Genomic DNA, 11403 nt, shown 5'->3' on the forward strand with positions numbered 1-11403 from the left:
CAAACACCTTCGACCTCATTTATTCATTTATTTTTTAAAAATCACACGCATTGTCTCCCTGTTCTCTTTCAGGGAAAAAGAAACAGTGGCTTCAGACAGTGCTTCTTTGGGAGTCAGAAGCACTGCAAGTTGACAAAGCTCTGTCCGGCAATGGGGTACACGTTCAGGCTGGCTGCTCGGAATGACATTGGCACCAGGTATGACGGTCCCTTGCCCTCGCACTGTTGAGCTCTCACGTGGTGATGCTGGAAGGCATGAAGACATCCACGTGCCCCACACCCAGCCACCTTGGAAGCCCGCTAATTGGAGGGTAGAAGGGGTCTCAGGTGGCCTCCGTGCAGCCCCACAAGCTGTGAAGCAAAGACCCCACAAGGGGTCCCTGGAGGCCCAGACAGAGGTAGCAATTTAGATTTTGAAAGAAATCCCTATTGAGGCTTTATTTTTTTTTTTTCAGAACACTTGCCTTGTCCTTACATCACTTTAGTAAGTGACTCATGCAGTTGCCTTTTTCAGTTATATTTGAGGTTGTCTGATCGAGAGGAAGGGGTGCTGGGCCAGCCTTGGTGGGCAAGCCCTGGGCACACAGACCTCACAGGACTGGAGAAAACCCACACTGCCTGGGGTACGCGGCTCGCCTCCGAGCTGTGGAAGGAAAGCCAGAACAGGTGTCCAGGGGGGGTATCTGGGGTTAAAGACACTTTGAAAAGACCATATTTCACTTGCCCTTCCTGGGTAACTCTCGATGAAGGGGAAATTCTTTTTTCTTTCATCACCACATATTGAAAATCTTAAAGGTTCAGCGCATCATTGGTCCTCCGGCTCTTTTCCAGCCTCAAGAGTATTGCAGGGTTTTATGGCCCCCTCTCCCCCCGACCCGTGATAGCCAGTGGTGCATTTTCAGTCTGCTGGTTGAAAAGTCGTGATGATAAAGGCTCCAAGGGTTTGTCAGTGCCTTGGAAGCAGCATAGATTTCTGGAAATACGACACCGTATATATTTATAAGACCTCTATTTCGTCAACAGACGACTGTTTGTGCCCACATCGATTTGAAGGTCCCTTGGTGGCCGTGGGTCATAGCTCAGTGACCTTGCAGTGTTATGCTTTCTCCTGGGTGATTGCAGGGGAAATAGCTTCCTAACTATGTGGTCCCGCAGTGTGGTGTGCTTTTTTCATCACAGACTAAGGCAAGCAGTCAGGCAAATTGGGAGTCGGGGGAGGGAATGTCACATAAAGGATGCTTGCCTTGGTTTGCTGAATCTGTCGTGCCCCAGACTTTCCAACCCGAGCAAGCAGGGCAGTAGGTAAGCCGATCTGTCCTCTTTTAAAATGCCCAGAGCCCTCCCATGTTCCTAACTGTGTGTCCTACCGGGTCTCTCTCTGCAGTGGTTATAGCCAGGAGGTGGTGTGTTACACATTAGGAAACATTCCTCAGATGCCCTCTGCACCAAGACTTGTTCGAGCTGGGGTCACATGGGTCACGTTGCAGTGGAACAAACCGGAAGGCTGTTCACCTGAGGAAGTGGTCACCTACACCTTGGAAATCCAGGAGGATGAAAATGTAAGCTTTGCAGATTCTACACACGTGCGTGTGTTCTGTGTAAGTCGGTATTATCGTAACGGACAGAACACCATGAAAACCACAGTAGCTCCTAATCTCTACTCCCACCGCCAGCGGCAGCCGGTGCTTCCCACGTCTTCCCCACCTCAGAGAGCGACACTCCTGTCCTCCTGCTTGGGGAAGCCAGGAAATCGGGAGACCAGACATCGGGCCGTTTCTCAATATCTAAGGCTACTACCCTTTCCCAAGCCGCCATCACCCCATCCTTGGATTATCGAGGTGCTCTCTTTAAGTATTTTCCCTCCCCTCTCCCTTACTAACCATAGTCTGTTCTCCACAGGAAGCCTGGGTAATGTCACGTAGAATAGAGGGTGTCCGGGCTCTGCTCGGAACTGTCCTATCTCTGGGCCTCCCCTCCCTTCCAGAATAAAAGCCAGAGCCCTCAGGATGCCTGCGGGGTCCTGTGCCATTAGACCTTTCTTGCGTGTCCTTGTTTCTGCCTCTGTAGTCTCGTGAACACACAAGCATGCCCTGGCCTCAGGGCCTTTGCACTTTCTGTGCCCTGTAGCTCGAAGGCCCTTCCACTTACCTGGGACTCATTTCCCTCTTTTCCTTCAGGTCTCCTCTCACGGGTCACTTGTGGAGAGCCCTTCCCTGACCACCCTGTAAAACAGCACCACCCAATAGAACTTGTCACAAAGATGGAAACGATCTGTAGTCTGTGCTATCCAGTGAAGGTCGCACCTAGTCACATGTGATGCTTGAGCACTTGAAGTATGCCTGTGGGCCCAAGGAACTGAATTTTTAATTATACGTAGTTTAAACTCCGGGAGCCCCGCGTGACTGCCTTACGTAACCGGCAGCTCAGCAGACCCGCTGCTGTGTCCTCTCACCGGCTTGGTCATTTTCGTCGTAGCACTAACCCCGCACCGCATGCTTCATGTTTCTGTGCAGGTTTTATGTTTCTGATCACTGTGTCCACCTGTCCACCACTACCAGGTGGGCAAGGCTTTGTCTGTTCTTGGGCGGTGCTGAACCCCCGGAACATGTGGGGAGTCCTGATGCGGAGAAGGCGCTCAGGAAAACTTGATGGAGAGATGGATGGAGGGATGCGCGATCGAGAATACGTGGAATGAGTCCTGGACACGCAGCTTCTAGTGGCTTATTTGTCCCTTTGAAGGATCGTGCCTGTCCCATCCAAAGTGTCCTTTCCTCCTTGGCCAGAAGAGGACACTGTGTGGTCAGAAACCTCAGCCGCAGTTTGTTAAATAGCACATTGCAGCCGGACAGTGAAAGACCTCGAAAGATGAGGCTTTTTTTTCATAATAACATTAAATACATTTTTTTTTTGAAAGCACATACTGCTCTGTCACATAGAGCTGCTTGGTGGTTTCGTCCTTTGCTTAAGATGCTTATTGAGTAACCAGAGAAGTCTGCCCTGTCCCAAAGCAGATTTGCATCCTCTCATGGGGAGAGCATTGTTCTCCTTCACATTAGTATTAGCCTCACAGTAAACTTCAGTGCACCCAGGAGAAATTACAGTGGGATAGAGTCAAATTTTTACTTCAAGCTAGAGTGCTATGCACAGCACCGTGGACGCTGATACTCTTCTCTGCAGGCCCTGCCAGACCTCTGACCGCTGGTGGTGTTGGAAAGAGGCAGTGGAAAAATCCTAAACACAGAGGTATTTAGTAATGCCCAGGATTTAATGACACTGATGTTTCTTTCTGGCTTTGCCTTTGCAGGATAACCTTTTCCACCCGAAATACACTGGAGAGGATTTAACCTGTACTGTGAAAAATCTCAAGAGAAGCACACAGTATAAATTCAGGGTGAGTCCGTCGTTTTGGTATCTGAACTGCTTAGAAGAGAGGCTGTCTTACGTTGTGCCATTTACCATTCCGAATGGACCCCGTGGGTTAACTGTTAGAGTTCACTCCGCTTTACTAGAGTTAAGATAGAAAAGCTCTATTTACTGATGTGCACACAGCCCTGTGTGTGTGCCTGTTGGTGAGAGAAGCGTGTCTTCTGATTGTACCCAGCCCTCTCTGATCCGGGGGCCCAATGGTGTTGGGCGCGTAGTGGTCCTTCAGTAAGTAGCTATCATCAGTGGTTGAGCATCTGCCTTTGGCTCAGGTCGTGATCCCAGGGTCCTGGGATTGAGTCCCGCATTGGCCTCCCTGCAGGGAACCTGCTTCTCCCTCTGCTTATCTCTCTCTCTCTCTCTCTCTCTCTCATGAATAAATAAAATCTAAAAAAATAAATAAATAAGTAGCTATCAGGTGATCAAGTGAAGTGTGTGACTGAGGAAAATGATAGTTTCTGATTTTTAACAAACCCTTGTTATTTGGAGCTGGCTCTGAGACCATAGGGAAGCGCTAGCATTTCTCCACAAGGTGGCATTGCCCTACTCTTGAATAAGGGCATTTCCACCTGCTTTCCCCTCGCCTTATTCTCCTTCCCAAGAACCAGGCAGTAACATAACCGGTTATGTTTTTTATGTCTTCTTGAAATGGTACAAAATGTCTTTAGCTGAAACTCGCCTTTATTGCTATATTTTTAATTGCTAATAGCTAACCGTACAGAAAATAAGTACCTCAGGAAGGAAACACTTGTAACTCAGTTGTTTGAGACGGAGACAGAGGAAACGTATGTGCGTGTCTGTCTATGTGAGTTTACAGATGCCTTGATCTTGCTGTGTTAAAAAGTTCCCATTTCTTCAACACCTGATATCTAAAGTATGTTAATATTTTTTTTTTTCGGTCGTGTTCTAGCTGACGGCTTCGAATGTGGAAGGGAAAAGTTGTCCAAGTGAAGTTCTGGTGTGTACGACAAGCCCTGACCGGCCCGGGCCTCCCACAAGACCCCTCATTAAAGGACCAGTTACATCTCATGGCTTTAGTGTCAAATGGGGTATGTTTTGCTATTGTTACTGTTGCTTATTTTTGACAGGTTTTTAAAAATTAACTTCAGTAGTGACAAACCAAAATAAGAAATAAAAGGTATTATTTGTGGGAGTTTTACAGATTTGGAATATATGTATGAGAAACGTCCAGACAATTCCACCAACTGGTCAAACAGACAATTCTAAGAGCATTTTACTTGCTTTATGATTTCTACCGTGTTGTGTTTTTCCTTCTATGCAATCGCTGAATATATATTCATTTCTTCAGTAGCTTGCCCTTACTAAACAGTAGTGATATTTAGCATAAAAAACTTGATTTATAAATTAATATTGAAAATAAATTTGAAGCTTTAGGTATGTCCTCATAAGTAAATTTTGAAGTACAGAATGTTTAAGTTAGAAACTAGGGAAACTTTAGTTTTTGTTATTATTTGCATGGAACCAGAAATCTGGTGTTTGGAGGAATCGACTAGAAGGCTATTGTGGTTCACCTCTGCATCGTGGATTACTTCAATGAAATCAAGGCCAGCAGAGGGGTGCCTGGTTGCACATTTGGTTAAGCCTCTCTCTCTTGGTTTCTGCTCAGGTCGTGATCTCAGGGGTCATAGATCGAGCCTGGCATTGGGCTCTGCGCTCAGCTGGAGGCTGCTTGACTTTCTCCTTCTTCCTCTGCGCTTCCCCCACACGCATGCACACTTGCTCTCTATCTCTTTCTCTCTCTCAAACAAATAAAACTTAAAAGAAAAAAGAAAATGAATGCCATTAGAATGCTGATAAACATTTACAATTATATGTAAAACTGTTATGATGTATATAATTATCACTCAAGTGTCCTCATAGCTACCCAAAAGGCAAAAAATAAAAGGATAAATTTAAAATAAGATTTTACTTGGCAGCCAAATCATGGGAATTTAAAGTATTCAACTATTTGGGCCCCCGGCTGGCTCAGTTGGAAGAGCAGATGACTCTTGATCTTGGGGTCATGAGTTTGAGCCTCCAGTTGGGTGTAGAGATAACTTACATAAGTATTTATTTTAAATACAGTATTATTAAATTGCTACTGAGGGATCAACCATCGAAACATAAAGCTGTTTCAAGTTACCTAATAATTTTGATGCACAATTACTGGAGTATCTATTTCCTTGGAGGATGGATACGATTAAGAGAAACTAAAAATCCAGGTGTGCTTTTTGCCAGATTGTGAAGCTTTTTTCTCAGAAGATCCTAGAAAGTCCTATAAATGCTAAATGTGTACTTTCATTAGCTATATGCTAGAATATTGAACTTCATCATTACTGTTTTAAGTATCTTCCTACTGAAGTGTGTACACATTAATGGAAACACCAAGTGAAAGAAGGGAAGTAAAGTTCCTAAATCTGTATCTAAAATAGAGGGGTGGCAGACAGGAAAGGTAAATTCTGCGTAGTCTTGCAAAATTAGAATGCAGAGTATTTTTCTCATCGAAAGGAAACTTGTAGGCACGAAGTTAGCAGTGGAGTAAATACCCTGAGTCCACAGGGCTCCAGAAATAAGCCAGCACCCCTTCTCAAAACGCCTCTTTGGCGCACGTACTGATTGATCCGCAACTTCGGCTGCGTGTCAGGTTCACTTGGGATATACCGTATGCTTAGTAGCAAACTGCTGGAACAGATTTATTACGTTCTGATGTTTTCCTTGCCTTGCCAGTAAATTTTGCACTTTCCTTCTCTCTCTGTCTGAAAAGAATCTAGTCACTGGTAACCTAAGTGAGGTAAAGAATAAAATAATAATAAAAGGAATATAGATTTCATCTTATATAAGAATTACTAAATGTTAAAGAGCAGAAAACAGAATTCTCGAAGTAGATTTATTAACTCCTAGAAAAATCAATTCATATTTTGAATTTTGCTCATGTTCCACTAAATAACTCTTTTCACATTTCTAGCTCTAAGACTTTGAATATCTGATAGCATTCAGGGTCTCTTAACGTTTTTGTTTCTTTTGTTTTTCAAGAATAGTGCAGTAACAATTTTGTCTTTTGCTTACTAAATCCAGAATTAAGGCAGTATAATGTGATGTGACTCTCTGTGTTCTAATATCGGCCAATAAAAACTAACGCCTTTTCATACCCAATACGACATTTGCTTACTTTCCAGATCCTCCAAAGGACAACGGTGGTTCAGAAATACTCAAGTACTTGCTGGAGATTACTGATGGAAATTCTGAAGGTGAAGTTTTGGGAAATTGTTTTACTCTAATCTAGCAGCACTCCCAATTATCTAATATGATAAGTGTCTGTGTAGTCATAGTGGGCAGCCATAAATTCTAATGATAGTGCTACTACAACAAATAAACCTTAATCGTGCATTTACAGTTTTCTCTTGTACAGACACCATCAGGGATCAGAGTATACTTAAAATATACATTTTTATCAGGTCTTTACATTTTCCATGTCATTTCTTTAAACCAGAGGCCCTAATTAATAGAATAATTACATTTTCATCCCATGTCTTGGCATGCTTTCTCTGGAAACTCTTATAAGCAGAGAGAGTCAGAAGCAATCAGCAGGAAGGATGAGGTGGAGACAGCAAAGGAGTTCGGTAATCTATAAATTCCCATGTACAGTGAGAGCAAACGGAACATGGTATTATCGTGAGCTAGTGACAGTGTCACGCTTTTATAAAAAGTTTAGCAAATGTCTTTCCATATTTGTGACATCTGAGTCAGAGTAGTCATCACTTGCCACTCTATGTGGATTAAAGTAGTACAGTGTTAAAGATAGAATTCCCTAAATAGTGCCTTTTTAAGAATTCTTGAATCTTTTTTCCAATAAAATTCATTGGGTTTTAATAGAAAAAAGTATAGTCATCAGAACTTTTAAAATGACGTATTTCGCCACTCCAATAATCCCTTTAACCTCTCACTTAAAAAAAAAAAGTGATTTATGGCATATGGCAAAAAGGAAAGAGCATTAACAGTGCCTTTTGCAAACAGGCAAAGTGCAGGTGTGGTCTTGCCTTTTATTCTGTCCCACAGTAGCCACCTGGAGTACTTTGGTTTTCACGTCAGTCAGGTCCTATTTTAAACTGAAAACAGGAGAATGCTTTGAGATGGGCACAGCTGTTCTGATCGTAAAATCATATCCTGGGCTAAAAACCTGATGTCATTTTTTACGTTAGAAAACCTACCTAGGAGAGAAATCAGGTGTATGCAGCGGCTGCTTGTGAGAACCTAAGTGTATTTGGAATGTTCGTGGATCTCTGATAGATCAGAAGCAGACGCCGTTCTCTACTTAAAGTGAACAGTTCTGCTGGCGCAGGAAGCGGGTGCTCAATGCAGTCTCCTCAGCTGGTCCCTGTTCCCATTTGCCCCATCACAAGTTTTTGACCAGCAGGGTCAGAATAATGCTTTTTAATCACACACACACACCCGCGCATGGACGCACACCCACCCACCGCCCCTTGTCCCTGGTGCCTGTGACTTCATTGTAAATATGTCCTAAGAAGCAGCTGAGGAAAAGTTACTTGAGTAAAATATCATGGAAGAGGGCAAAAATATGTTCGCTAAAACAACTTCATGGAGAAACGGCTTTTGTGAAATAGTCACCTGGCTGTATAGCCCTAGGGGGAGAGCGCCCAGCCCTAGGAGGGGAGAGCACCCAGCCCTGGAGGGAGAGCGCCCAGCCCTAGGGGGAGAGCGCCCAGCCCTAGGGGGAGAGCACCCAGCCCTGGAGGGAGAGCGCCCAGCCCTAGGGGGAGAGCACCCAGCCCTAGGGGGAGAGCGCCCAGCCCTAGGGGGAGAGCACCCAGCCCTGGAGGGAGAGCGCCCAGCCCTAGGGGGAGAGCACCCAGCTCTGGAGGGAGAACGCCCAGCCCTAGGGGGAGAGCGCCCAGCTGCTTAGATCTGTGAGGCAGGAGGCCCCTGATGCCACCCCCACCCCCCCACCCCCGTGGCAGCAGCCTCCCCAGACATCAGGAGCCCTCCCGAGGCCCCACCGACTTCTCTGATCCTAAAGGGTAGTCCAATAACCGGGCCATGCCAAGTGCCTCGTCGTTGTCATTGTCACCCTCCCAGCCATCTTTGTGCTGGAGGGAGCTCCACGAAGACAGCAGGGGGACCGCACCCACCGTGAGCCATGGGAGAGACTGCAGTGTGTCCCAGCCTGCCCAGGCACCTCCTGCCGCCGCCTGCCCCTTACCTTGCTGGGCCCAAGGCCACCTCCCACTTCATGGCTTGCTTGACACTGTCCTCAGTCGCTGCTTGTCACCCCCCACCCCCTCCCACCCTGTTCCACCTACAGACCTTGTGTAGTTTCCAGCATCCAGACCTCATAGTCAGGAGATGTAATAAGGGTAGTATTAAGTAGTCTTGCCAGCAGTACTAAGTAGTAAGAATGACTCCGTGTTGTTTTAAATATTTAACTTGTGAAGGAAATGGAAAGAGGGCCCTTGGCTATTTAAAAAAATACACACACACACACACACGAGACACCGGTTCTCATGGAAACCCCTTGGAGCATTTTCTCATCAGTAACGGTCAATACTGTTAACATTTTCGCAGAAGGCATAAACTCATGCACGAGCCTTGTTTTACAGCGAGTCAGTGGGAAGTGGCGTACAGTGGATCGGCTACAGAGTACACCTTCACCCACCTGAAACCAGGCACTTTGTACAAACTCCGAGCATGCTGCATCAGTACTGGTGGACACAGTCAGGTTGGTTCTGCTCCGGTGTAGACGCAACTTCTTGGGTCAAATCCAGACAACCGATCGATAGCATCAGAATGAAATTACGGTCTCAACATGTATTGTGGTAATGCCACCTGCCACGGTATCCCATCAGGGAATGGAAACTAGGCTGTTTTTTAAATTGTTCTTTAGATGACAAAAAAAAAAAAAAAGATAGGCCTAGAGGATTCTCCACTGAATTACCGTGTTGCCCGGTACGTTTGTCACTTAGCTGTTTCCTGGAAGACTTTGGCGTGATCACATGTGACAGCTGAAAATTGAATGTCGCCTGGCATTCACATTAGCTAAGGAGCCTCCGTGATTGCAACAATAGAAAAGCATAGGGCAGAAAAAAATAAGTGGGAAATATCAGAAAGGGAGACAGAACATGAGAGACTCCTAACTCTGGGAAACTAACTAGGGGTGGTGGAAGGGGAGGAGGGCGGGGGGTGGGGGTGAATGGGTGATGGGCACTGAGGGGGGTACTTGACAGGATGAGCACTGGGTGTTATTCTGTATGTTGACAAATTGAACACAAATAAAAAATAAATTTATAAAAAATTAAAAAAATAGAAAAGCATAGAATTTAGAGTCAAAAGATGTGACCTCTTGTAGGGCTCTGCTGCTACCCCGTCTGGCAGCCTTTGAGAGAGAGACACACCTTCCCCAAGGTACTTTACTGCCATCTGCTGGAAAGTCATCACAAAAGCCGTGTGACAGTGCCCAACCTACACAGCTGTACGCAGCAGCCTGTCCCTTAACATCTGCTGTTTATTTGACCTTAGAGCAGCCCACTTAACATGTCAGGGGCCTTGGTTTCGACCACACGGTGTTGTCCTGGGCTCAGAATAACCTTATAGACCTACAGGGAGGGCCCTAGAAGCAGATAGTTGTCTGGTGGCTTTACCTGACATTCAGAAAGCGAGTAAAAGGCAGGATAGTAAAAAGCCATTTTCATGGGAGGGATATTTAACACTGTGGTTTGAAACCATTAACACTAAGAGCGACTGAGAGATGGTGGCTTGTGTGGATTTATTTTTCACGGGGATCCTTGCGGTCGGGGCGCCTGGCTGTGCAGTCAGGGGTCAGTGTACCTCCAGTGCCGTCTGCTGTTTGCTCCGTGTCCCCGCCCCGCAAGGATAGCGGCACCGTGATGTCTAGGGTACCCGCATGGAGGCGCTTAGACCGGCCTCCAGTGCCAACGCCCTCTAGGATGCCTCCCCGCCAAAGCCACGGATGGTCAGCCGGCCCCTCCTGGGGGTGAGGCCTGGCACAGGCTGTGCCGCCTGGCCGTACGGCGGACGAGTCCTCGGGACAGGATGCGTGTGGCTGAGCGACATAGCACTCCTCCCCCCCCCCCGCCCCGTCTCAGAGACGCTCAGCTTCCGCATCACTGGCCTCATGCGGCCACGTCCTACAGAAAGGCCTACTGTTCTTAGCGGAGCCTGCTGCTCAACGTCAGACTCAGCTGATTAATGTTAGTCCTGTTAGCCTTTCTGCTCTGTATGTGGATGGCCAGCCACTGGCGACACTGCTTAAAAACATCATCCCGCTGCTGTCCCGTGTCCCCATCTGTCCTCACAGAGGATCTCTCGGATTGTAGTTGAAGGGAAAGCAGGTGTGTGCTCAGAATACGCAACCACGTCTGTGACTCCGACCTCGGACGTGATCATTTTTACCAGCGCACACGCGAGGGGTCTCGTTGAGAACACTCAGATGTCCGCATCCCACGTGCGACCCCGTTGTGGTGGCTGCTGAGTCACAGGGTAGCCTTGCGTGGCACGGAGGCGCAGCGAGTTCCGGTAGCTGAGAGCCGCCTGTCCGCTCTTTCTCCCGCAGTGCTCCGAGAGCCTCCCCGCGCGCACGCTGAGCATCGCCCCCGGTCAGTGCCGGCCCCCGAGGGTCCTGGGTCGACCGAAGCACAAAGAAGTCCACTTAGAGTGGGGTGAGTGAGCGGATCTCCACGTTGGCAACCGGACGGTTGGAGACTGAGGTTTAAGATTTAGGCCTTGTTAGGAGGTCGGCCGCGTCCCCTAAACCCCAGTGCCTTGGGTCGAAGATGCCCGCGTCCTGTTGAGCGTGTGCCGGCCCAGGGGCGTGTTCCCCTGTGCACCGCCGCTCGGCCTCCCACTCCCGTTGGGGCCGCACACGGGCACCCCCGTCCTTCCGAGGGCACCTTCCTAGAGGAGCGCTCAGAGCAGCCAGTCTTCTTTAGGAACTTTTCCATGTTAGTCA

General features: G+C 47.3%; 1 protein-coding gene across 1 annotated transcript in view; it reads left to right on the plus strand.

Annotated features, from left to right (window-relative positions):
• The window catches only part of FNDC3B (fibronectin type III domain containing 3B), a 338585-nt gene that overhangs the window by 279980 nt on the left and 47202 nt on the right, over positions 1 to 11403 (plus strand). The window contains exons 12-18 of the mRNA XM_077880348.1: positions 73 to 197; positions 1384 to 1558; positions 3304 to 3390; positions 4333 to 4471; positions 6599 to 6670; positions 9038 to 9156; positions 11008 to 11113. Of these exons, the coding sequence (XP_077736474.1) occupies positions 73 to 197; positions 1384 to 1558; positions 3304 to 3390; positions 4333 to 4471; positions 6599 to 6670; positions 9038 to 9156; positions 11008 to 11113 (823 nt within the window). The remainder of the gene's footprint in view (positions 1 to 72; positions 198 to 1383; positions 1559 to 3303; positions 3391 to 4332; positions 4472 to 6598; positions 6671 to 9037; positions 9157 to 11007; positions 11114 to 11403) is intronic.

The sequence above is a fragment of the Canis aureus genome, chromosome 31, assembly GCF_053574225.1.
Source record: "Canis aureus isolate CA01 chromosome 31, VMU_Caureus_v.1.0, whole genome shotgun sequence".
Lineage (NCBI taxonomy): Eukaryota > Metazoa > Chordata > Mammalia > Carnivora > Canidae > Canis > Canis aureus.